Source organism: Caretta caretta, chromosome 6 (genome assembly GCF_965140235.1).
Source record: "Caretta caretta isolate rCarCar2 chromosome 6, rCarCar1.hap1, whole genome shotgun sequence".
In the NCBI taxonomy this organism is placed as follows: Eukaryota; Metazoa; Chordata; order Testudines; family Cheloniidae; genus Caretta; species Caretta caretta.
In genome coordinates, this window is record NC_134211.1 from 308,788 (window position 1) to 334,359 (window position 25,572).

Here is a 25,572-nt window from a genome sequence, read left to right on the forward strand (position 1 = left end):
CCCTTACCCCACCCCCTAGAGACTTAGGAAATGTCTAGGGGAAACTGAGGCACCCCCACACTATTCAGAGGAAACATTAAGAACAGTCCCACTTCGTCACACCTCTCCCCCCTTCGAGATCGAACTGAGCGGGGTCACTTTAGCCGGTGACCTGGGGAAGTTCAAAGCCACCAACGTTCCCATGGATGCCCCAGCATCTCTCCCTTTCCTTGGTAGGAGTTACACCAGGCCCTTCCAGTTTCACGCCCTCCCTTAGGTTGGGGGTGGTCGATAGCTCCCTGGACCTTACCTGTTAGCTGGGTGGAGAAGTGTGACAGGGAAGGAAACGTGCCTGTGTCTGTCAGGGGTATTGACTTGCCTGTGGAGGGAGCTACCCTGATCTTGTTACGAATTACACCTGGTAGGACACGCATACAACTGCTGCGAATTACACCTGGTAGGACACACACACCAATGCTGCGAATTACACCTGGTAGGACACACACAGTTCGAATCTAGGCTGATACACAGAAACAAAGTCCACAACTGCAGAGTTCCCAAAAGACACTAAGTTTATTACGCTCGAGCGTGGTGCCCCCCTGCTAGCCAGGAGGGGACCCTGAATGCAGATTATACAAAGGTTATATACTTTTTAGCAAAGCATGTTGCCCTCCTGCATTGGAAACCTTAGCCAATAAACAAACCCTTGTCTTATCTACCACCTATCCCTGCTTGGTGCATTCCTCGTGCTAAACCAGTATGTTAATTACACAGCATGGTCCTAAAGCCATGCATCAGTAACCTTTATTATCAGGATGGGAGGCCTCACATCAAGGCCAAGAGACAGGGAGTTACAGACTGACAAAAACCAGATACTGGGAGTCAAGGCAGGCTGGAGACAAGGAGGAGGATTTTCACAGGGATTCAGTATCTAAGGATCACTCCTCCTGGTGTATGATGTGCTGGCATTTAGACAATGGTGGGCCCCAAACCAAAATGGAGTCACATGTGCTAACTTTTCCTTATCAATCTCCAAGCAGTTGTCTGTGACCAGCCTTGTGTGCTGGGACCAGGGGAATGAGATCCCAAGCTGTGTGTCTGGGAAAGGAGAAGGTGTGTCCGGCTCTTCTTGGTCTGTGGAGCAGACAGAAGGGGCCTTTCAACCTGTGATGGTTGAGGGTCGTGCAGTTGTCTCAGAGCTGGTTCTGGATTCAGCTAAAGCCCAGGAAGGGAAGGGTCCTAAGTTTGTGTCTGCTCGGGAGAATGGCCCGGTAACTAGGTCGCATCCAGTTAGTGACTATGCAAAATCCCAGAGCCCAGACAATTCTGGTGCTTGTATTTTGCCTGTTGCTAGTGTGTTGTTGGAAAGGGTGGAGCAACTCTGTCTGATCAGGGTGAGATCCTAGCCAGGGCACAAGGAGAGCATGAAGGTGTGTGATTGTGTTACCTACTGAGGGTGTGGAAACCTGTAGCAAGGAGGAAAAGATTCCTGAACTTGTGTGTGGCAAAGGGAAGGAGAATGCTTCTGACCTTTTATCTAGGAAGTCTGTAAGTTTGCCTGAAAGGGGATTGTGTAGGAATCCATCGGATGGGCCAGAGGTAATTCTGGATGTAAGGGAGACCCAGAAAGAGTCTGTTGTTGCTCAGGAAAGTGTTCCTCTAGAGCAAGCCCTAGGGAAAGAGGGTAAGAGCAGAATTCCTGTGAGGGGTGAATTGTTGCATGGTGGAAACTGAGGCACCCCTACACTATTCAGAGGAAACATTAAGAACAGTCCCACTTCGTCACACTGAGTCCAGGTGGGCATTTGTCAGCGTGGAGCTGGCAGCCTGGCCCTCATCCTGCTGGGCTCTGGCACCTAGCGTGGGGCCGCCCGCGCTGCTCCAGGCCCTCACAGGCAGCTGCTGAGATCCGTATCCGGCGTGACTGGAAGAAGGGGAGGGGGTCAAAGATGGCTCCCGGAGGGCTGGGCAGAATCCCCACCATGTTGGGGGCATAGCCTGGGGCCCCACGGAGTTGAAAGCACACAGAGCCCACCCCTTCGCTATGCGTCCTGCGCCCCATATCCCGCCCCACTGTGCCCCATATATCCTGCACCCTTCCCATCCCCCGCTTCACCCTGCTTCCTGTGCCCCATATTCCACCCCACTGCGCCCCATATACCCTGCACCCCTCCGCCTGCACCTCACCCCCTTTCCTGAGCATCCGGTGCCCCATATCCCTTCCCCTGCACCCCCCCACCCTGCAGAACCCCCATCCCCTCCCCCTACATTCTGTGCCCCGACTATGCGCCACATATCCTTGCCTCCCCAGGGCACCCCAATCCCTGCGCCGCACAGCCCCCTGCTGCCCTCTGTCCAGCACCCGATCTGCCCCCCGCAATCCTGTCTCCGACCCACTTACCTCCCTGCGCACTGGAGAGGGTGATGTGTCTCTCCTGAACCCGCCTGCCGGCCGTGCCCGGCTGGAACGTGCAGCTGAAGGGGCCGTGGACGCTCCCTGCCGAGCAGATGATCAGACAGGACATGAGCCGCTCCCTGCCCAGCCGGAGGGGGCACCGCCATGTCGAAATCTGGTACTGCTCCGACTCCCCCTTCAGCAAGGGCTCACTCAGCTCCCCGGGCCGCCCGGGCTCCTTCCCTGGGCGCAGCCTCGCCCAGGCCAGCTGGTCCGTGGCCCGGAGCCGGCCCTCCACCTCGCACCACAGCACGATGATGCTGCCCTCCGGCCCACACTGCCCCCGATGGATCTTGGACACTGTGGGGAGAGGCAGCCGTCAGGCTGGGGTAAGCAGGTGTGGGGCAGGGGGAGGGTGTGAGTCAGAGGTGGTGGGGCAGGCAGGGCAGCGGGAGGGCGTGAGCCAGAGGGAGGAGGTCGTGGGTAGGGCGTGAGCCGGAGGGAGGAGGTCGTGGGGCGGGGGGAAGGTGTGAGCCGGAAGGGGGAGGTCGTGGGGCAGGGGGAGATCGTGAGCCGGAGGGAGGAGGGCGTGGGGAGGCAGCGGGAGGAGGGCGTGGGGCGGGGGGAGGGAGAGTGTGAAGGGTTGGGGCGGGGGGGAACCGCTCGGGGATGGGGTCCAGGTCCACTTACTGCTGATGTTGCAGCCCCGGTACACGACCCGTGCGAGGAGCAGCAGCAGCAGGCCCAGCGAGATTCCCAGCAATACCCATGCCAGTAATTCGGAGCTCGTGGGGACTGCCGGGGAGAGAGTCGGCATTAGTGCTCCGCCCCCGGCCCCACGCCCAGAGCAGCTGGGCGCTAACCAGGCTCCTGCCGGGAGGCTACGGTGCCGAGGGGGCTCAGTGTTCGGAATCCCGGATACCGCACAAGCTCCCAAAACACAGACCAAGGAAACCGGCAGCTCCCTTGGCCAACTCCCCGCATGGCAGCGGGAGAACCCGGGGAACTACAGACCGGTCAGCTCACTTCAGTCCCTGGCAAAATCATGGAGCAGTCCTCAAGGAATCCATTCTGAAGCACTTAGAGGAGAGGAAAGTGATCAGGAACAGTCAGCATGGATTCACCAAGGGCAAGTCATGCCTGACTCATCTAATTGCCTTCTATGATGAGATTACTGGTTCTGTGGATGAGGGGAAAGTGGTGGACGTGTTATTCCTCGACTTTAGCAAAGCTTTTGACATGGTCTCCCACAGTATTCTTGCCAGCAAGTTAAGGAAGTATGGGCTGGATGAATGCACTATAAGGTGGGTAGAAAGCTGGCTAGATTGTCGGGCTCAACGGGTAGTGATCAATGGCTCCATGTCTAGTTGGCAGCCGGTATCAAGTGGAGTGCCCCAGGGGTCGGTCCTGGGGCCGGTTTTGTTCAATATCTTCATAAATGATCTGGAGAATGGTGTGGATTGCACTCTCAGCAAGTTTGCAAATGACACTAAACTGGGAGGAGAGGTAGATATGCTGGAGGGCAGGGATAGGATACAGAGGGACCAAGAGAAATTAGAGGATTGGGCCAAAAGAAATTGGATGAGGTTCAACAAGGACAAGTGCAGACTCCTGCACTTAGGACAGAAGAATCCCATGCACCGCTACAGACTAGGGACCGAATGGCTAGGCACAGTTCTGCAGAGAAGGACCTAGGGGTGACAGTGGACGAGAAGCTGGATATCAGTCAACAGTGTGCCCTTGTGGCCAAGAAGGTGTTACGGAGTGTGGGGGAGTCCAGGCCCTGCACCCCTCTTCCTGGGATTCCCTGAGACTCTCAGCCAGCCAGTAAAACAGAAGGTTTATTGTACCACAGGAACACAGTCCAAAACAGAGCTTGTGCGTACCCCCAGGACCCCTCAGTCAAGTCCTTCTGGGGGGCAGGGAGCTCAGACCCCAGCCCTGGGGTTCCCTGCGTTCCTCCACCCAGCCCCAAACTGAAACTAACCCCCCCCAGCAGGCCCCCTCCTGCAGCCTCTGTCCACATTCCTGGCAGAGGTGTCACCTCCCCCTCCCGGCTCAGGGGACAGGCTCTCAGGTCTCCCCTCCCCAGGGCACAGTCCCAGGTCAACACTCCCCCCCTCCCTGTGAGTGACATCGTCACAGAAGGCTAATGGCATATCGGGCTGCATTAGAAGGAGCATTAGCAGATCGAGGGACGTGATCATTCCCCTCTATTCGACATTGGTGAGGCCTCATCTGGAGTAGTGCATCCAGTTTTGGGCCCCACACTACAAGAAGGATGTGGACAAATTGGAGAGAGTCCAGCGAAGGGCAACAAAAATGATTAGGGGGGCTGGGGCACATGACTTATGAGGAGAGGCTGAGGGAACTGGGATTGTTTAGTCTGCGGAAGAGAGGAGTGAGGGGGGATTTGATAGCTGCTTTCAACTACCTGAAAGGGGGTTCCAAAGAGGATGGAGCTCGGCTGTTCTGAGGGGTGGCAGACGACAGAACGAGGAGCAATGGTCTCTAGTTGCAGTGGGGGAGGTCTAGGTTGGATATTCGGAAACACGATTTCACTAGGAGGGTGGGGAAGCCCTGCAATGGGTTCCCTAGGGAGGTGGTGGAATTTCCATCCTTAGAGGTGTTTAAGGTCAGGCTTGACAAAGCCCTGGCTGGGATGATTTAGTTGTGGTCAGTCCTGCTTTGAGCAGGGGGTGGGACTAGGTGACCTCCTGAGGTCCCTTCCAACCCTGATGGTCTCTGATTCTACGACTGCTCACAGGCTCCCCCCACCCTTGTGCTCGCGGGATCAGATGAAAGCGAAGGCTGGTAATTTTAACACAGTTAGGGGAGCAGGGAGGGGCTAATACCAGGTGTGACGAAGTGGGACTGTTCTTAATGTTTCCTCTGAATAGTGTGGGGGTGCCTCAGTTTCCCCTAGGCAGTTCTTAAGTATCTAGGGGGTGGGGTAAGCATGTATGATCATTGCAGAGCCCTAGAGGGCAGGTGTGTGCAGGGGTCTGGACACAGAGAATGGCCGACACCCTGTTTCCTGGCAACTGATGGCCTGGGCCCTTCCCCCCTGCAAGGTGAGAGCTAAAGGGTTGGAGAACAAAGGAATCAGGTGACCACCTGGCCCGGGAAAGGAACAAAGCCCAGAGGAGGAGGGGCTGGAGGGGAGTTTCAGTTGGGGGCTGGCTGGGACATGGAGTGAAGTGCAGACGTGGTTGTCTGGCTCACTGCCCCCCAAAATGGACCCAGCTGAGGGGTCCCGTTCTCTGCACCTGCAAGCTCTGTTTTAGACCATGTTCCTGTCGTCTAATAAACCTTCTGTTTTACTGGCTGGCTGAGAGTCACGTCTGTGACGATGTGACTCAGCAGGGAGGGGGGAGTGTTGACCTGGGAATGTGCCCTGGGGATGGGAGACCTGAGAGCCTGTCACCTGAGCCAGGAGGGGGAGGGGGAGGTAACACCTCTGCCCAGGAATGTGAACAGAGGCTGCAGCAGGGAACCTGCGGGGTGAGTTTAGTTGGCAGTTGGGAGGCTGGGGGGAGGAACACAGGGAACCCCAGGGCTGGGGTCTAAGCTCCCTGCTCCCCCAGAAGGATGTGATTGAGGGGTCCTGGTTGTACCCACAAGCTCTGTTGTGGACTGTGTTCCTGTTGTCCAATAAACCTTCTGTTTTACTGGCTGGCTGAGAGTCTCAGTGGATCCCAGGAAGAGGGGTGCAGGGCCTGGACTCCCCCACACTCCGTGACAACTGGTGGCAGCGGTGGGATCTACTGCACCCCGTGAACGGCGCTCCCTGCAGTAAGTGACTGGGGAACAGTAAAACGAAGGGGAATTGACGGGGACCAGGCGTGCTGAAGATTCAGAGACGGTTTCGGGGGGCGGTTAACCCCTGGGAATGTGTGACCAGAGAGAAAGACTTTTGCAGTAACAGGGTCCCCCGGGGGATTGCAGCGAGCAGTCCCAGGGGCGGAGGAGTCTGCAGCTCGACCCTGGCAAAGAGGTGGTGACCTCAAGAAGGACTGGCACACTAAGGGCTTTTCCTGGAAACCGTGGGAAGCTGCCCGGCCTGCGAGTGGCCAGCAGGGAGATGTACGCTAAACGCCTTAAGAGTGACCTGGTGGAGCTGTGCAGGCAGAGGGGGCTGCGCATCGGGAGGTCCACCAAGGAACAACTGATTGCCCAGTTGGAGGAGAGGGATCGCTTGGATGACCCGATCCCTATCCCTGAGGGGAGCCGCCCGGCAGACGCAGCGTGGGCCCTGGGGCCTGACCGGGCTGGGAGGGGTCAGACTGCTGCCGAGGACATCCCGAGACCCTTCCTACCTATGTCTGGGGGAGGGGTTGGGGGAAGCCCAGCGAATACCGAGGGCACCCTGACCCCAGCACCCAGCAGGGGATCCTCCCGGCGGAGCTCCCCATCCCTGGAGCGGAGGCGGCTGGAATGGGAGAGGGAGATGAAAATGAGGGAGCTGGAGGATCATGAAAAACAACGTCAACATGAGGAGAAACAACGTCAACATGAGCAGGAGGAGAAGGAGAAACAACGTCAACATGAGCAGGAGGAGAAGGAGAAACAACGTCAACATGAGCAGGAGGAGAAGGAGAGGGAGCGTCAGGAGAAGGAGAAACAAAGACAGCACGAACTGGAGCTGGCCCGGCTGAAGAGCAGTGGGGCCCCGGCTGTGGTGAGTGAGGGGGGACCCAAGACTGCAAGGAACTTTGATAAGTGCTTCCTGGCCCAGCGTAAGGAGGGGGAGGACATAGATAGCTTCCTGACGGCCTTTGAGAATGCCTGTGAGCTGCACAGGGTTGACCCTGCAGACAGGCTCCAGTTTCTCACCCCCTTACTGGACCCCAAAGCCGTGGAGGTGTACAGCCGGATGACAGGGCCGGAGGCAGGGGACTATGAACTGTTCAAACAGGCCCTGCTCCGTGAGTTTGGGCTGACCCCCGAGATGTACCGGAGAAGGTTCCGGAGTCAGCGTAAAACGCCTGAGGTCACCTACCTACAACTGGCCAACCGGATGCAGGGGTATGCCCGCAAGTGGACAGCGGGGGCCCGAGCTAAAGAGGACCTGCTTGACCTAATTGTACTGGAGCAGCTGTATGAACAGTGCCCTTCCGACCTGAGGCTGTGGTTGGTGGACAAAAAGCTCGAGAACCCCCAGCACGCAGGGCAGCTGGCCGACGAGTTTGTGAACAGTCGGTCAGGGGGTAGCCGGGAGGAGTCCCAAAAGAACAGGCCCCCCCCGATGCAGAGAGAGAGTCACCAGGGGGCCTCCCAGCGGGGAAATAGGGAGAACCCCCTCCCAAGGGGAACGCCTGGCGTCGGGCCCCTCCGACCCGCTCGAGGGGACCAACGTGACCTGAGCTGCTATCACTGTGGCCAGAGAGGCCACGTACGGTCCCAGTGCCCTGGGCTCAGGGACAAACTGAGCAGACCCAACCTACCCAGGGTTAACTGGGTAGGGACCCAGCTGGACGAGGGGCAGACGACTCAGGCAAGGGGGGCTGCCAGTTTACCACCTGCCCCGGAGGGAAGAGTACCCCAGGCCAGCTCCACCAGAGGGCTGGAGGCTCTGGACTCAGGGCGCTCAGTTTACAGGGTGGGCGCGGGGCTGTCCCTCCGGAGAGAGTGCCTTGTTCCCCTGGAGGTGGATGGGAGGAAGGTCAATGGATACTGGGATACGGGTGCGGAGGTGACGCTGGCCCGGCCCGAGGTGGTGGCCCCAGATCGGGTGGTGCCCAACACCTACCTGACCCTGACAGGGGTGGGTGGGACCCCATTTAAGGTGCCCGTGGCAAGGGTACACCTGAAATGGGGGGCCAAGGAGGGCCACAAGGATGTGGGGGTACACCACCATTTGCCCACTGAAGTTTTGATGGGGGGAGACCTAGAGGACTGGCCAAGCAAGCCCCAGACCGCCCTGGTTGTGACCCGTAGCCAGAGCCGGCGAGGGCCACTGCTCCCTGACCTCGGGGAGGGTACCGCACCGGAGGCGCAGGACCCTACCCTGGTGGGAAGGGAGGGCCGAGGGGCACGGCTCAGAGAGGCTGAGGCCTCAGACCTGGCCACTGAGGGGGAACCGGGCCCCATCCCTTCCCCAGCTGCTGAGTTCCAGGCCGAGTTGAGGAAAGATCCCTCCTTGCGGAAGCTCAGGGACCTGGCCGACCTCAGGGTGGTACGGACCATGAGGAGAGGCTGCCAGGAGAGGTTCCTGTGGGAGAAGGGGTTCCTGTACCGAGAATGGGCTCCCACAAGGGAAGTAGAGTCCTGTGGGATCAGGAGGCAGCTGGTGGTCCCCCAGAAGTATCGCCGCAAGCTCCTGTACCTGGCCCATGACATCCCCCTCGCAGGGCACCAGGGAACCCGGCGCACCCGGCAGAGGTTGCTACAGAACTTTTACTGGCCCGGGGTCTTTACCACGGTCCGGCAGTATTGCCGATCCTGTGACCCCTGTCAGAGGGTGGGGAAGGCCCGGGACAAGGGGAAAGCGGCTTTGAGACCTTTGCCCATCATAGAGGAGCCTTTCCAGAAGGTGGCCATGGACATCGTGGGGCCTCTCAGCAGGACGACCCGGTCGGGGAAGAAATACATTCTGGTGGTGGTAGATTTTGCCACCCGCTACCCCGAGGCAGTGCCCTTAGCTTCCATTGAAGCAGACACCGTGGCCGATGCGCTCCTGACCATTTTCAGCCGAGTGGGGTTCCCCAAGGAAGTCTTGACAGACCAAGGCTCCAACTTCATGTCGGCCCTGCTCCGGTGCTTGTGGGAGAAATGTGGGGTCCGGCACGACTGGGCCTCAGCTTATCACCCCCAGTCCAACGGGCTGGTGGAGAGGTTTAACGGGACGCTAAAGATGATGCTGAAAACCTTTATGAACCAGCACCCACAGGATTGGGACAAGTACTTACCTCACCTGCTGTTCGCGTACAGGGAGGTGCCACAGGAGTCTACCGGATTTTCGCCTTTCGAACTGTTATATGGAAGGAGGGTGAGGGGCCCCCTGGACCTGATGAGAGACGAGTGGGAGGGGAAGGCCACTCCCGATGGAGAGTCAGTGGTGGAGTATGTCCTGATCTTCCGAGAGAGACTTGCTGAACTCATGGGCCTGGCCAGGGAGAATCTGGCCAGAGCCCAGAAGAAGCAGAAGGTCTGGTATGACCGCACGGCAAGGGCCCGTGCCTACGCCACCGGGGATCCGGTGATGGTTCTCATCCCAGTGAGAAAGAACAAACTACAGGCCGCCTGGGAGGGCCCTTTCAAGGTCGTCAAGCAGCTCAATGAGGTAAACTATGTGGTGGAGCTGTCGAACCGGGCGCACCACCGCCGGGTGTACCATGTGAATATGATGAAGCCATATTATGCCAGGGGGAATGTGGTGTTGGCCGTGTGTGGACAGTGGGAAGAGCAGGGAGATGACCCTTTAGTGGATCTATTCCCTGGGACCAGAGCTGGTTCCCCCCTGGAAACAATTCCCCTCTCGGATCAGCTAACCCCTGCCCAGCAAGATGAGGTCAGGGGGGTGCTGCATCCGTACCGACAGCTGTTTTCCAACCAGCCTGGACGCACTAATCTGACTGTCCACCGGGTGCAGACAGGGTCGCACCCGCCGATAAGATGCTCCCCCTTCCGAGTCACAGGGAAAACTGCTCAGGACCTGGAGAGAGAGGTCCGGGACATGCTGGCTTTGGGGGTGATCCAGCCATCTGCCAGCCCTTGGGCCTCGCCGGTGGTGCTGGTCCCCAAAAAGGACGGGTCGGTCCGGTTCTGTGTGGACTATCGGAAGCTCAATGCCATCACTGTATCGGATGCCTACCCCATGCCCAGGCCTGATGAGCTCCTAGACAAGCTGGGAGGAGCTCGGTACCTTACCACCATGGACCTTACAAAGGGCTACTGGCAAGTGCCGCTGGATGCAGATGCCCGGCTGAAATCGGCCTTTATCACCCCTCTGGGGCTCTATGAGTTCCTGACCCTGCCTTTCGGCCTCAAGGGAGCGCCGGCCACCTTCCAGCGCCTGGTGGACCAGCTCCTGAGGGGGATGGAGAGTTTTGCCGTGGCGTATATTGATGACATCTGTGTCTTTAGCCAGACCTGGGAGGACCATGTGTCCCAGGTTAGACAAGTGCTGGACCGACTCCAGGGGGCTGGGCTGACTGTAAAAGCGGAGAAGTGCAAGGTGGGGATGGCGGAAGTGTCTTACCTGGGCCATCGGGTGGGGAGCGGCCGCCTAAAGCCGGAACCAGCCAAGGTGGAGGTGATCAGAGACTGGCCCGCTCCCCACACCAAAAAGCAGGTCCAAGCCTTTATTGGGATGGCAGGATACTACCGAAGATTTGTGCCTCACTTTAGCGCCATAGCCACCCCCATCACTGAGCTATGCAAGAAGGGGAAGCCAGACAAGGTGGTCTGGACCGAGCAGTGCCAGGAGGCTTTCCGGGCGCTGAAGGAGGCTCTGGTCAGTGGCCCAGTTCTGGCGAACCCGGACTTTGACAAGGCCTTTGTGGTGTTCACCGACGCCTCCGACACGGGACTGGGGGCGGTGTTAATGCAGGAGGATGAAAAGGGGGAGAGACACCCCATCGTGTACCTGAGCAAGAAGTTGCTACCCCGGGAGCAACACTACGCGGCCATCGAGAAGGAGTGCCTGGCCATGGTGTGGGCCCTCAAGAAACTAGAGCCCTATCTCTTCGGGCGGCACTTCACCGTGTACACCGACCACTCGCCCCTGACCTGGCTGCACCAGATGAAAGGAGCCAACGCCAAGCTCCTGAGATGGAGCCTGCTCCTGCAGGATTACGACATGGACGTGGTCCACGTGAAGGGAAGTGCCAACCTGATAGCGGATGCGCTGTCCCGGAGAGGGGGCCCCGAACTTCCCCAGGTCACTGGTCACAGTGACCCCGCTCAGTTCAGTCTCGAAGGGGGGAGAGATGTGACGATGTGACTCAGCAGGGAGGGGGGAGTGTTGACCTGGGAATGTGCCCTGGGGATGGGAGACCTGAGAGCCTGTCACCTGAGCCAGGAGGGGGAGGGGGAGGTAACACCTCTGCCCAGGAATGTGAACAGAGGCTGCAGCAGGGAACCTGCGGGGTGAGTTTAGTTGGCAGTTGGGAGGCTGGGGGGAGGAACACAGGGAACCCCAGGGCTGGGGTCTAAGCTCCCTGCTCCCCCAGAAGGATGTGATTGAGGGGTCCTGGTTGTACCCACAAGCTCTGTTGTGGACTGTGTTCCTGTTGTCCAATAAACCTTCTGTTTTACTGGCTGGCTGAGAGTCTCAGTGGATCCCAGGAAGAGGGGTGCAGGGCCTGGACTCCCCCACACTCCGTGACAACGTCTGACTGCGAAGTTGGGGTGCAGGACCCTCTGGCTTCCCCAGGAGCCCCGCCTGAGCGGACTCGCTGGGGGAAGCACACGGAGAGGCAGAGGATGCTGAATGCTCCGAGGTCAGACCCAGGAAGGTGGAAGCCGGGTGAGCTGTGTGTCCTGAAGACAGGCTGCTCACAGAAAGGCGACTACCCCAGAGTCCTGACTGACTTCATGGGGAGCAGTTCCAGAGCATCGCCCAGGGACTCCGTGACACCAGGGAAGGGGGCAGTGCAGCCGGGAGCGATGCTGAGGCCGGCTGGGCTGGGAGGGGCAGGGGATGATGAAGTGGGACTGTTCTTAATGTTCTCTCTGAATACTATAGGCGTGCCTCAGTTTCCCCTATGCAGTTCTTAAGGATCCAGGTGGTGAGATCAGGAGGTGTGATTGTTGTAGAGCCCTAGAGGGCCAGTGTGATGATGTCGGCACAGAAACTGACCGACACCCTGTCTCGTGGCCACTGATGGCCTGGGCCCCTCCTCTGCAAAGGTGCAGGCGGAAGGTGTTGGGGAGCAAAGGGATCAGGTGGCCTCCTGGCCCGGGAGAGAGACGCAGGCCAGAGGAGGGGCTGGGGAGTTTCAGTTTGGAGCTGGCTGGGAAATGGAGGGACCTGACCTCCCCTAAGACAGACCTGACTGAGGGGTCCTGTTCTCTGCACCTACAAGCTCTGTGTTAGACCATGTTCCTGTCATCTAATAAACCTCCTGTGTTACTGGCTGGCTGAGAGTCACAGTGAATTGCAGGAAGTGGGGGGTGCAGGGCCCGGACTCCCCCACACTCCGTAACAGGGGGTAAGACCACTTCCCGCTTCTGGCATAGGTGCCGACTCCATGGGTTCTCCGGGCCTGGAGCACCCACGGGGAAAAATTAGCGGGTGCTCTGCACCCACCGGCAGCCAAGCTCCCTCTGCCCCCCACCTCACCTCCTCCCCCCCCCAACGCGCTGCATCCCTGCTCCTCCCCACACTTCCTGCCACCTAACAGCTGTTTGGCGGCAATTAGGACTCTCCGGGAGAGAAGGGGAGGAACAGAGATGTCGCCGCTCGGGGCAGGGGTGGGGACTTGGGGGAAGGGTTGGGATGGGGGCGGGGCAAGGGCGGTGCAGGGGCGGGAAGAGGTGGGCCGGGGCGGGGAGGGGTCAAGCCCCCGCCAGGCAGAGGGAAAGTCGATGCCTATGCCTTCTGGCCCTCAGCCCGCCACACTGACCTATCCAGACGGCTGTGCGCTCCAGCGGGGCGGCCAGCGCCGGGTGCTGTACATGGCAGGCGAAGTTGGCCTGGGCGCTGCTCTCCGGGCGGTCGAGGATGCAGCTGCTGCGGAGGGCGAAGGACCCGTCGGGTTCCTTCATGGGGGGTGACACCATGGAGAGCAGGGGCACCCCGTCCCGCAGCCATTGCACCGTGATCTCGGCGGGGTGGTAGCCGCTCACCCGGCACTGCAGAGTGGCCTGCCCCTCCAGCGTCACCAGGGGCGGCAGCAGGGTCAGCCGTGGCGGGGCTGCCGGGCAGGAAACAGGGTCAGGGCGCTGGGCTCCCTCCCCAGGCTCTGGGCCCCAAGAGGGGACTTTCATGGGGGGGCCCTCTAGGCAGGGGAACAGGCACCTGGGGGGGGGGCAGGTGGAAGGAATGGGGCCCCCAGGAGCACAGCAGGGGGCGCTGCGTGGGAATGGGGTGCTGTACAGGGGACAGGGCTCTGGCAGGGGGTGGGCAGTGCTGTAGGGGCATGGGGGTGCTGTGGGGAGGATGGGGGTGCTGTTGGAGTGCAGTATGGGGTGGGATTCTGTGGGGGGGTGTAGGGGGGATGGGCACTGCTGTGGGGAGGATGGGGTGCAGTGGGGAGGGTGGGGGTCTGGTGGGGGATGGGCAGTGCTGTGAGGGGAGGGGCAGGGTTTTGTGGGGGGGATGGGGGTCTGGTGGGGATGGGGTGCTGGGGGGTGCAGCAGGGGATGGGGTGTTGTGGGGAGGACGGGGTTCTGTGGGATGGGGAGCAGTGGGGGGATGGGGCTCTGGTGGGGGATGGACAGTGGGGGGTGCTGCGGAGGCATGTAGAGAAGTGGGGGTGCAGCGGGGGGTGAAGTGCAGTGGGGGGACGGGGCTCTGGTGGAGGATGGGCAGTGGGGGGTGCTGCGGAGGCATGTAGAGAAGTGGGGGTGCAGCGGGGGGTGAAGTGCAGTGGGGGGACGGGGCTCTGGTGGGGGATGGGCAGTGGGGGGTGCTGTGGGGTGACTCACAGAGCACGCTCAGCCGGAAGGCTTCTTGGATCGGCGCCCCCAGGGCGACGTGCTGCACGTGGCAGGCGTAGCTCACGCTGGCTTCGGGGATGCTGGGCACGAGCGGGAGGATGCTGGTCGTGCTGTACAGGCCGGTGGGGCCCAGCTGGCTGGGGGCCGTCTTGGAGCCCCCCACCACCAGCCCGTCCCGCAGCCAAGTGACGCTCACGCTCCCGGGGTAGAAGTTGCTCACGTTGCAGGTCACGAGGTTCTGCTCGCCGGCCCTCACCTCGGTGCCCCACACTGAGACATGGGGCGGGACTGAGGGGGTGGAGGGGGAGAGTCAGTGGGGCCCAGACCCCTTTGTCCGCCCCCTACCAACCCTCATCTGCCCCCCATCTCCCCGTCCGCCCCAACCACCCCAATCCATTCCCCATCTCCTCCTCCTCCTCCCCCCACCTCCTCCTCCGCCCTGCCACGGTGCTGCCCACGGAGACTTGGCCGGGCCATGGGTTAGGGGGCAGCTGCTGCCCCGCTGGGGAGGTGGCTTAGGGGGGCAGACCCAACCCTGGAGCCATGCCCCTCTGGGCTCTGCCCTGGGACCCTGCCCCCCACAGTTACCTTCCACACGCAGCTCCACCTGCCGACTCTCCCGGCTCGGGGGGACGATGACCACGCAGGTGTAGAGCCCGGCATCGGTGCCCCCCACCCGCGGGAGGAGCAGGGAGGCGTTGCCGACCTGCAGCCCCTCCTGGGACAGGCTGGCCCCGGGCCTGCGGTACGATGCGACGTTATCGAACTCGGCCACCAGGCTGTTCCCCAGCTTCCACTGCACCACCAGCTCCATCAGCTCCACGGGCACCCCCAGGGAGAAGTGACAGCCCAGGAGCACGTCCGAGCCCGGCTGGGTCTGCACCCGGGAGCTGGGGACGGAGACCACCAGGGCACCCCCTGCACAGACAGACAGGCAGGGCTATTTGCCGCTCTGTGGGGCATGGGGGCAGGGGGGGCAGCCTGGGGGGAGACCCCACCCCCTCCCAGGGACTGGGCCCCCCTCCAGCCCCTCAGCACCATGGGAGCCCACATCCTCTCTGCGAGGGCCAGTCAGAGCCCAGGGAGGAAGGTGGGGGCCCCAGGCTGAGGCCTGGCAGCCTCGTGTCCCATGTGGGCCGGGCGCTGGGTTCCCGTGGGGGCCCCAAGCCTCAGGCAGAGGAAGTGAGAAGCTTCCTGTTTGCGCAGCAGCTGGTGTCGTGGCCCTTACATGGTTCCCAGCCCCTGCCCCCACCTGCCCTGTGCCCCCCAGCCTGAGCCTCCTGCCCCAGCCCCCCAGCCGCCCCCTCTGCCCCTCAACCTGAGCCCCTGGCCCCACCTGCCCCCGGCCCAGCCCCCACTGTCCTCCAGCCTGAGCCTCCTACTTCAAGCTTCCCTCAGGGGCCACCCTCACCCCAGCTGTTCCCATGCAGGGGTGGGGTGGGGAGCAGGACCCCTGCCCTGTGTCTGACCCCCACGTCAGCACCACACCCCACCCCCAAAGCCAGCACCACCTGCCCGACCTGCCTTCTTACTAATCGGGCAGCTCTCCGGCCTGACTTGGTCAGGGCTCTGGGCACCCCCCAGCAGCGTGAACCAATTCTGTGGCCATGACACCCCCCTTGCCAGCCCCTCGGTGGAGGCCCCAGGGCCCTGGCGTCAGCACTGGGCTGGTCCCGTGGAGGGGGGCAGATTTAGCTCCAGAACCCCAGGGCAGGTTGCGGGTGATGGGTGCGAGGGGGCTGGGGGACAGGAACAGCCCAGAGGGAGCGCGATGTGGGTTTGCGGTGGGGCCTGGCCATGGGGTGTGCCAATATGGGACAGAACCCAGGAGTCCTGGCTCCCAGCGCCCCCCTGCTCTAACCACCACACCCCACTCCCCTCCTAGAGCTAGGGAGAGAACCCAGGAGTCCTGGTTCCCAGCTTCCCACTTTCACCCACCAGCCCCTCCGGCTCGGAGACCCCCCGCGGGACCCTGCGCCCAGCCCGCCCCCCATCCGCCAGGGCACCGCCCGGGCTGGCCCCCCCGGCCCCGGGGCCGCGGGGGGGAAGCCGGGGCCGGGTTTCCTGCCCACGCCGCCCCTCTGGGGCAGGGTCTGGGGCGGGGAGCAGAGAAGCGACCCCCGGGGAGCAGGGGCGGCCCCGGCGGCTACTCACGGGCCCCGCTCGCCAGCAGCAGCAGGAGCAGGAGGCCGGGCGCCAGGGCGAGGGGCATCGTGTGGTGCAGGGCGGGGCGCGGCGGCCCCAGCCTCGGTTACTTTCGCTTCTGCAGCCTGTGGCTGGCGGGCGAGATAAGGGCAGGACGCGGGGCTGGGCGGGACCCACAGCTCGGGGCTCCGAGATCAGGGCAGGGACCCCGGGGAGGACCCGTCGTGGGGAGCGGGATTGCCTGGGGGGAGAGCCGAGCAATGGGGGAGCTGGCGGGATCCCCCCGGGATAGGTTGGGGGGCTGGGGGACCCCCCATTACCTGTGCGTACGACAGCTCCCACCTGTCCCCCGTGTGTTTCGGGCTGGAGTTCGCTGCTCCAGCCCCCCTCGGTGTCCCTTGGCCCAGCGAGCGTCTCTCTGCTCTGGGGTCTGGCTCGGGTCAGGCCCGGCCCGGAGGTGGGTACTGGCTCAGCGCTGGCCCGGCTCCCGGCTCCGAGGGGCTCTGAGCTCGGCCCGTCGGGGGGTGGCGAAGTGATTGCCCAGAGCGCCCCTGCCCCACCTGGAAACCTGCCCAGGTGGGCTTGGTTCAAGCGCCCGGGGGTGTCAGAGCCAGGAGCACCCCGGTTCCCCTGGCCGGCCGTGCACCCCTCAGCAGAGAGGGACAGAAAATGCCACACACTTCTCACGGGGAATGAACTTTTTAAAAATTTCCTGCAAACCTTTCCTGGCTTTTCATCCCACAGCGGGAACCTGCCCTGCTGCTGGAATGTCTTCTGGTCTCCGAAATCAAAGAGTTTTATTGACGACAGAAAGTTTGACCATGATTTAAATGACAAAGTGGAAAATTTAAATTTGGTGAAAAATTGTCATTTTGGTCAAGAAGTGTGACGAAGTGGGGGGTTTTCTTGAGTTTTCCTTGTTTTTTTTCACTGGTTTGCATGCAGAGGGGGTGGGACTCAGTTTCCCTGGGTGTTACAGGTTTAACGAGGGGATGGGAGAGGGAGTTTGTTGGTGCAGAGGACCGGTGAGGGAACTTGGGACCCCGGCCAATGTCCTGGAGAACGGAGACCCCAGCGACGGATGACCAGGAGGCCCAGCTTGGCAGTCAGTTCTGCCAGTGGCGGCTGTGACGAAGTGGGACTGTTCTTAATGTTCCCTCTGAATAGTGTGGGGGTGCCTCAGTTTTCCCTAGGCAGTTCTTAAGTCTCTAGGGGGTGGGGTAAGGGTGTATGAGCGTTGCAGAGCTCTGCAGGGCAGGTGTGTGCAGGGGTCTGGACACAGAGAATGGCCAACACCCTGTTTCCTGGCCACTGATGGCCTGGGCCCTTCCCCCCTGCAAGGTGAGAGCTAAAGAGTTGGAGAACAAAGGGATCCAGTGACCTCCTGGCCCGGGAAAGGGACAAAGCCCAGAGGAGGAGGGGCTGGGGGGAGTTTCAGTTTGAGGCTGGCTGGGACATGGAGTGAAGGGCAGACGTGGTTGTCTGGCTCACTGCCCCCCAAAATGGACCCAGCTGAGGGGTCCTGTTCTCTGCACTTGCAAGCTCTGTTTTAGACCATGTTCCTGTCGTCTAATAAACCTTCTGTTTTACTGGCTGGCTGAGAGTCACGTCTGACTGCGGAGTTGGGGGGCAGGACCCTCTGGCTTCCCCAGGACCCCGCCTGGGCAGACTCGCTGTGGGAAGCGCAGGGAGGGGCAGAGGAGGCTGAATGCTCCGAGGTCAGACCCAGGAAGGTGGAAGCCGGGTGAGCTGTGTGTCCTGAAGACAGGCTGCTCACAGAGAGGAGACTGCCCCAGAGTCCTGACTGGCTTCGTGGGGAGCAGTTCCAGAGCATCGCCCGGGGACGCCGTGACAGGGGGCTATTGATGCCTGTCTCACAGCCTTTGAGAAGGCCTGTGGTCTGAACCAGATTGACCCTGCAGACAGGCTCTGCTGTCTGACCCCCCTGCTGGGTCCCAAGGCCATAGAGGTTCAGCCAAAGGGATGGTATTGAGACGGGGGACTCTGACCCGGTCAAACCGGCTTTGCTGCTGGAGTTTGACCTGACCCCCGAGGTGTACAGGAAACGATTCCGGGGTGTTGTGACGAAGTGGGACTGTTCTTAATGTTTCCTCTGAATAGTGTGGGGGTGCCTCAGTTTCCCCCAGGCAGTTCTTAAGTATCTAGGGGGTGGAGTAAGGGTGTATGATCATTGCAGAGCCCTAGAGGGCATGTGTGTGCAGGAGTCTGGACACAGAGAATGGCCGACACCCTGTTTCCTGGCAACTGATGGCCTGGGCCCTTCCCCCCCTGCAAGGTGAGAGCTGAAGGGTTGGAGAACAAAGGAATCAGGTGACCACCTGGCCCGGGAAAGGAACAAAGCCCAGAGGAGGAGGGGCTGGAGGGAGTTTCAGTTTGGGGCTGGCTGGGACATGGAGTGAAGTGCAGACGTGGTTGTCTGGCTCACTACCCCCCAAAATGGACCCAGCTGAGGGGTCCCGTTCTCTGCACCTGCAAGCTCTGTGTTAGACCATGTTCCTGTCGTCTAGTAGACCTTCTGTTTTACTGGCTGGCTGAGAGTCACGTCTGACTGCGAAGTTGGGGTGCAGGACCCTCTGGCTTCCCCGGGAGCCCCGCCTGAGCGGACTCGCTGTGGGAAGCGCACGGAGGGGCAGAGGATGCTGAATGCTCCGAGGTCAGACCCAGGAAGGTGGAAGCTGTGTGAGCTGTGTGTCCTGAAGACAGGCTGCTCACAGAAAGGCGACTGCCCCAGAGTCCTGACTGGCTTCATGGGGAGCAGTTCCAGAGCATCGCCCAGGGACTCCGTGACAACTGGTGGCAGCGGTGGGATGTACTGCACCCCGTGGATGGCGCTTCCTGCAGTAAGTGACTGGGGAGCAGTAACACGAAGGGGGATTGCCGAGGACTAGGCCTGCTGAAGGCTCAGAGAGGAGCGGTTTCGGGGGGCGGTTAACCCCTGGGAGTGTGTGACCAGCGAGAAGGACTGTGCAGTAGCAGGGTTCCCCTGGGGATTGCAGCAAGCAGTCCAAGGGGCGGAGGAGTCTGCAGCTCGACCCTGGCAAAGAGGTGGTGACCTCGAGAAGGGCTGGCACACTAGGGGTTCTCCCTGGAAACCGTGGGGAGCTGAGAACACACGGGCCTGTGAGTCCACAACAACTTGGGAGGAGCGGAGTGATGGCCTGTCACCGTCTCCTTAAGAAGGACATTGTAACCCTGTGCAAAAAGAGAGGGTTGAGCGTTGGAAAGTGCACCAAAGCAGAGTTAATCGTGCAGCTGGAGGAGGATGACCGCTCTAAGGAACAGATTCCTGACCCCACTGGGGCTATAGCAGGATCTGGGAGCAGCTGAAGCGGGAGCCAGGCATCGCCAAGACTCCTGTCCCCGACCAGACGAGGGTCTTCACGATCGGGTTCCCCATCGGGGGATCGAGACGGACGGGATTGGAGCTGAGTCTGAGAGAGCAAGAGGACTGTGAGAGACAGCGAGAGCCCGAGAAAGAGCTGCAGAAGCAGCAGCAGCATGAACTGGCGGTGGGGGAGCGGAGAGGCCTAGGGGACCCCTCAGGGGTGAGTGGGGATAGACCCCGGGGGGCCAGTTCCGCAGGGAACCTCGAGACTAAATTGCTGCCCCTGGTAAAGGGGGGGGGTTTGGATGCCCACCTCACTGCCTTTGAGCAGGCTGGCGATTTGAACCAAGGGGACCCTGCGGAAAAGCCCCGGTGTCTAGCTCCCTTGCTGGGTCCCAAGGCCTTAGACTCCGTCAGCCAGATGGTTGGGGATGTGGACAGGCTCCCACTCCTGACCCCAACCTATATGTCTGTGTGGAGTTTCCTGGGGCCAGGCCCCCCGGACCTCCAGTGGGAGCAGAAGGTGATGGTCAATGGGGAGACATTCTTGGGGTGGCCAAAGGGCATGGGCTGCATAAACCTTCCCACATGCGGCCTGCAAGTGCTATCGACCACCCCTGACCTAAGGGAGGGCGTGAAACTGGAAGGGCCTGGTGTAACTCCTACCAAGGAATGGGAGAGATGCTGGGGCATCCATGGGAATGTTGGTGGCTTCGAACTTCCCCAGGTCACCGGCTAAAGTGACCCCGCTCAGTTCGATCTCGAAGGGGGGAGAGATGTGACGAAGTGGGACTGTTCTTAATGTTTCCTCTGAATAGTGTGGGGGTGCCTCAGTTTCCCCCAGGCAGTTCTTAAGTATCTAGGGGGTGGAGTAAGGGTGTATGATCATTGCAGAGCCCTAGAGGGCATGTGTGTGCAGGAGTCTGGACACAGAGAATGGCCGACACCCTGTTTCCTGGCAACTGATGGCCTGGGCCCTTCCCCCCCTGCAAGGTGAGAGCTGAAGGGTTGGAGAACAAAGGAATCAGGTGACCACCTGGCCCGGGAAAGGAACAAAGCCCAGAGGAGGAGGGGCTGGAGGGAGTTTCAGTTTGGGGCTGGCTGGGACATGGAGTGAAGTGCAGACGTGGTTGTCTGGCTCACTACCCCCCAAAATGGACCCAGCTGAGGGGTCCCGTTCTCTGCACCTGCAAGCTCTGTGTTAGACCATGTTCCCGTCGTCTAGTAGACCTTCTGTTTTACTGGCTGGCTGAGAGTCACGTCTGACTGCGAAGTTGGGGTGCAGGACCCTCTGGCTTCCCCGGGAGCCCCGCCTGAGCGGACTCGCTGTGGGAAGCGCACGGAGGGGCAGAGGATGCTGAATGCTCCGAGGTCAGACCCAGGAAGGTGGAAGCTGTGTGAGCTGTGTGTCCTGAAGACAGGCTGCTCACAGAAAGGCGACTGCCCCAGAGTCCTGACTGGCTTCATGGGGAGCAGTTCCAGAGCATCGCCCAGGGACTCCGTGACAGGTGTACACAAGACCCCAGGGGTCACTTGCAAGGAGGTTGTCCACCTGCTGGGGGAATATCTCCGCAAGTGGGGGAAGGGCGCGGGGGCCACGACCGCAGAGGACGTGTATCACCTGGTGGGGCTGGAGCAGCTGTCGGACATCTGCCCTCCAAGACCTGAAGATGGGGTTAGGGGACCGGGAGCCCAGAGATCTGCGCAGGGCGAGGGCTCTGGCAGATGAGTTTGTGGAAGCAGATCGGGGGCAGGAGGGAGACCCCCATCGGGGACTCAGAAGGGGAGTCATCCAGAGACCTCTCCAAGGTGGGATTCCTGGAAGCCCAAGTGAGGGGTGCCCGGGAATGCCGGGGCAGGCTGACCCCCGTCGTGGGACTTGAGGGACCTGAAGTGTAATTACTGTGGCCAAAGGGACACGAGGTGGCACAAGGCCCGAAGAGGAAGGAAATGGCAGCCAAGCAGAACCCGCGGGGTGTCAACTGGGTGGAAGCCCACCGAGAGGGGGCACCGCCGGCCCGGGGGCTGCAGTCGAGAGGGCTGTGCCGGGGGAGGGACTGCCAGGCCAGGCCCGCAGGGGAAGGTGGGACTCCAGGTCCGGAGCGCCCGTACTCCGTCCTCTGGGTGAGCCTGGGACAGGCCCCGGGGGACGATCGCCACCTCATCCCCATGGAGGTGGGGGAAGGAGCGTCCCGGGGGTCTGGGACATGGGTGGTGAGGAGATGCTGGCGCGGTCCGAGGCGGTGGGCCCAGACCAGCTAGTGCCCAATGCCTACATGACCCTGAGGGGAGTGTTCGGGCCCCCCGTCAAGGTGCTGGCAGCGAGGATACACCTGAAATGGGGGGGCTAAGGAGGGACCCAAAGAGGTCAGGGTGCACAATCACCTGCCTACCAAGGTGCTCATGGGTAATGACTTGGAGCACTGGCTGGAGGGCACTCAGAGCGCCCTGGTCCTTACCCGGAGCCAGAGCAAGCGAGGGATGCAGGACATCCCAAAGGGGGGAACTAAAACACCGGGGGCAGGGCTTGACTGGGCCGGGCCGGAGCCTCCGCCCCAAGGTGGGGACACTGAGGCACCGCCAGCCAGGGCTGTATCCTCAAACCCAGCTGCTGAATTCCAGACGGGGTTGCAGGAGGATCCCTCCTTGGAGAAGGTGAGGGCCCTGGCTGGCCACAGCGGTGCAGGATCCCAGCGGGAGGACTGCCGGGAGAGATTCCAGGGGGAGAAGGGATTCCTGTACCAGGAATGGGCTGGTTCCAGGAAAAGTGAACCGTGGGAAGCCAGGAGGCAGTCCCCAGAGGTACCGCCGCAGACTGTTGTACGTGGCCCACGGTATCCCCCTTGCGGGGCATCCAGTGCACCGGGCAGAACTTTGACCGGCCCGGGGTCTTTGACGCTGTCCAGCAGCCCGGCAGGTCCTGTGACTCCTGCCAGAGGGGGGTGAAGGCCGGGATAAGTGTAAAGCCCCACTGAGACCTTTGCCCATCATAGAGGAGCCCTTCCAGAAGGTGGCCATGGACATCGTGGGGCCTCTCAGCAAGGCGACCCAGTTGGGGGCTGTGCATTGGGGGACGCTGCGGGGGGGCGGCTGTGCACTGGGGGGGATGCTGTGGGGAGCTGTGCATTGTGGGAAAGGGGGTTCAGCTTTAGGGTGGTCCCATTGGGCCGCACCGGGATGCAGGTTGTGAGCTGTTGTCTGAATAAAGCCGGTGGTGATGCATGGTCTGTGTCCTCGTCCGTGATGTGGGAGTCGGGGGGTGAACCCCGCCGCTGAGCCTCCATCCCGGCCCCACACTCTCTGTGTCTGGGGCAGTGGGACAGGCCCCCCAGAAGGGGAACGGGGGCTGCCCCATCCCAGGGGGTGCAGGGTCCGGCCCCTCTCCCTGATGGGACGCTGCCCTGGAGGGAGGAGAGGGTGTCCCGTGTCCAGGGCATTGACTGAGGCCTGGCTGGGCTCGGCCAGTGCTGCCCCCGGGAAGGGGCGACTATAATCCGAGGGGAGCGGAGCCCAGAGCCGGGTGGGGGGTGAACCACCCCCAGGCTGGGGTCCCCACGCCGACACAGAGCAGGCCTGGGGCAGGGAACCGCCCCCCATGCCTGGCTGGGATAGTCCGACACGGGTGCCACGGGAAGGGGACACGGGTGTCCTGGGGGCACTTGGGTCCTGGCCCCACGAGGCCACCGGCTGCCCCAGGATAAAAACAATCCAGGCAGACGGCACCAGCGTGCCTGGGGGGACGGGACGGGACGTCCCAGCCAATCAGGGGGCTGCTGGCCACGTTCGGGGCTTATCGGGGCCCTGCCCCACGCACGCACCCCCAGAGATGTGTCTGTGTGGGGCCATGCTGGCCCTGTGCTGCACGGCAGCTGGTGAGTATGGGGCCAGTCCCGCCGCAGGTCCCCCGGGGTCTCCCCGAGACTGGCCCCTCGCTGCCCCGAGGTCTCCCTGAGACTGGCCCATCGCTGCCCCTGAGTCTCCCCGACACTGACCCCTTGCTGCCCTGGGATTCCCCTGTGACCTCCCCGAGACAGGGCCCCTCGCTGCCCCGGGGTCTCCCTGAGACTGGCCCCTCGCTGCCCTGGGGTTCCCCTGTGACCTCCCTGAGACAGGGCCCCTCGCTGCCCTGGGTCTTCTCGAGACTGGCCTCCCACTGCCCCTGGGGTTCCCCTGTGACCTCCCCGAGACAGGGCCCCCCACTGCCCCTGGATCTCCCTGAGACAGGCCCCTCATTGCCCTGGGGGGTTCCCCCTGGATCTGCCCAAGACAGGCAGGAGGGTGAGGGGGGCAGGAGCCAGCTCAGGGGGGAGATGAGAGCTACCCCTGCTTCCCCAAAGCGGAAGGGCCAAGCAGTTCCCCTCATCACTCCAGGGCAGGGTGTGGGGACCCCAACAGAGCTGGGGGGCAGGGCCAGGTGGCTGGAGAACGGCCCTGCCTGGGGAGATTCAAGGCCCATCCAAAGCTGTGGGGGCAGTGGGAAATGTCCTGCAGGGAGCAGGGGTAACTCCACCCCAGGAGGGGTTCCCCCACCCCAGAGCATGCTGGGAGTCAAATGGGGTGCCCTCCCGCCCCAGAGGATGCTGGGAGTGAACGGGGCACCCCCCGCCCCAGAGGATGCTGGGAGTCAAATGGGGCACCCCCCGCCCCAGAGGATGCTGGGAGTGAACGGGGCACCCCCCGCCCCAGAGGATGCTGGGGGAGAACGGACCCCCGGCTGGCGGTGCGGCGGGCAGGCCCCCGGCAGACCAGCCCCGGCAGGGGGGTGACCCTGCCCCTCTCCCCGCAGCGGCCTGGCTGCAGGTGTCCGTGGGCCCCTCGGCGGGGCGGGGCGGGCGGGACTCAGCCTGGCCGAGGACGAGGGAGGAGCGGGAACCTCTCGCGGGCGCTGCAGGGCGTCACCCCCACGACAGCCGGGCCTGGACCTGCTACGTCCTCTGCCCGCCGACCAGGCCCAGGGCAGCCTCACCCTGCGCGTGGCAGGTGAGCACAGGGCGGGGGGGAAACCGGCCACAGAACACCCTGCTGGGGGGCACCGACCCGCCCGCGCGGCCCGTTCTCCTGCCCCCACACAGCGCCCCCTGCTGGGGAGGTCCCACCTGCCCCACTACTCATAATGTCCGCACCCGCCTTGCCAGCGCCCCTGCCCGCGGCTGAGGCCATGGCGGGAGTGGGGCAGGCTGCCGTGGGGCCGGGACCTCCCAGCGACCCTGACGCGGTGCCGTGCTGTTGTTGCAGACCCGTCAGCGCCCCCCGAGGCCTGCCCCCTGGGCGGGGGCGCCCCACGGCTGCGGCAGCTGGAGGAGGCGATCGGGGGCTGCGTCCGCTTGGCCAGCGAGCTGCAGGGGCACCTGGCCCGGCTGGCTGCCGAGGTGAAGAGGTGTCTGGGCAGCCCGGAGGCCGAGGAGCGCCCGCCCCGGGCAGAGGCTGCGAGCACCAACCGGACGGCGCAGCCGTGAGCCCGCGGGTCAGGGGCCGGTCGTCCCCCCTGGCAGCGACCCCGGGCACAGCTCCCGCAGCCATGGAGCTGTGACACCCACCTCGTGGCAACGGCTTCGCGTCTGCAGGGCGTGACCACCACTCTGGGGGGGCCGGGATCCTGCGCGCACATGGGGACACAGGCCCCGTCTCCCCTATGGGGCTCTGGGGTGACTTGAGCCGCTGGGGACGCCGAGGGCCGGACGTCAGATGGGGGAGGCCGGCTGGGTACAGGGGCTGACGGCTGGGCGTCCGTGGCGGGGTCTGTGTCCCTGCCCTGCTGGCTGAGCCGCTGGGAGACCCCGGGTAGCGAGCTGGGCGGGGACAGCGGGGTGGGGGCGTCCATGGGGGGCTGTTGTTCGGCGTGTCGGGAGGGGGCTGCGCGGTGTGTGATCCCTGCCCAGCGCGTTGCCAGCTGCAGCACACGGATAAGGAATAAAACGCTCGTCACGCACCCTGTGTCCTGCTGCCGGCCGCGTGTCCTTATCCCCGGTGGCTCCGGCCCCTGGGGGGGTGCAGGGACTGGGGCCAAGTCTTCTCCCCACAGCCACTTTGCCCTGGGGCTTCACCCCCCCCATGTCCCCCGACTCCCCACTGGGCCCCGTCCCGGGGTGGCCCCCTGCCA

At 62.4% G+C, this 25,572-nt stretch overlaps 1 protein-coding gene across 2 annotated transcripts; it reads right to left on the reverse strand.

Annotated features, from left to right (window-relative positions):
- Nucleotides 1-533: 533 nt before the first annotated feature.
- Nucleotides 534-16,261, reverse strand: LOC125637960 (CD276 antigen homolog). 2 transcript variants are annotated; one of them, XM_048853063.2, is made up of 7 exons: nucleotides 16,136-16,260; nucleotides 14,570-14,899; nucleotides 13,970-14,269; nucleotides 12,946-13,236; nucleotides 3,065-3,169; nucleotides 2,381-2,734; nucleotides 534-1,903 (listed from the first exon to the last, which is right to left on the reverse strand). In XM_048853063.2, exons 1-7 carry the CDS (start codon nucleotides 16,191-16,193, stop codon nucleotides 1,869-1,871), a joined length of 1,473 nt encoding a protein of 490 aa, XP_048709020.2. In that variant the 5' UTR covers nucleotides 16,194-16,260; the 3' UTR covers nucleotides 534-1,868. The 2 variants fall into 2 exon arrangements, with proteins under 2 accessions (XP_048709020.2, XP_074985200.1); XM_075129099.1 differs by lacking the exon at nucleotides 12,946-13,236 and having other exon boundaries at nucleotides 16,136-16,261.
- Between the last annotated feature and the right edge of the window lie 9,311 nt (nucleotides 16,262-25,572).

Excerpts from the sequence above, each read along its gene's own strand:
- LOC125637960 (XM_048853063.2), bottom strand. The coding sequence starts at position 16,193 with ATGCCCCTCGCCCTGGCGCCCGGCCTCCTGCTCCTGCTGCTGCTGGCG. Across the intron at positions 14,900-16,135 it reads GCTGCTGGCGAGCGGGGCCC|GGGGTGCCCTGGTGGTCTCC; the intron begins GTGAGTAGCCGC and ends CTGTCTGTGCAG. Across the intron at positions 14,270-14,569 it reads GGTGGAGCTGCGTGTGGAAG|TCCCGCCCCATGTCTCAGTG; the intron begins GTAACTGTGGGG and ends CCACCCCCTCAG.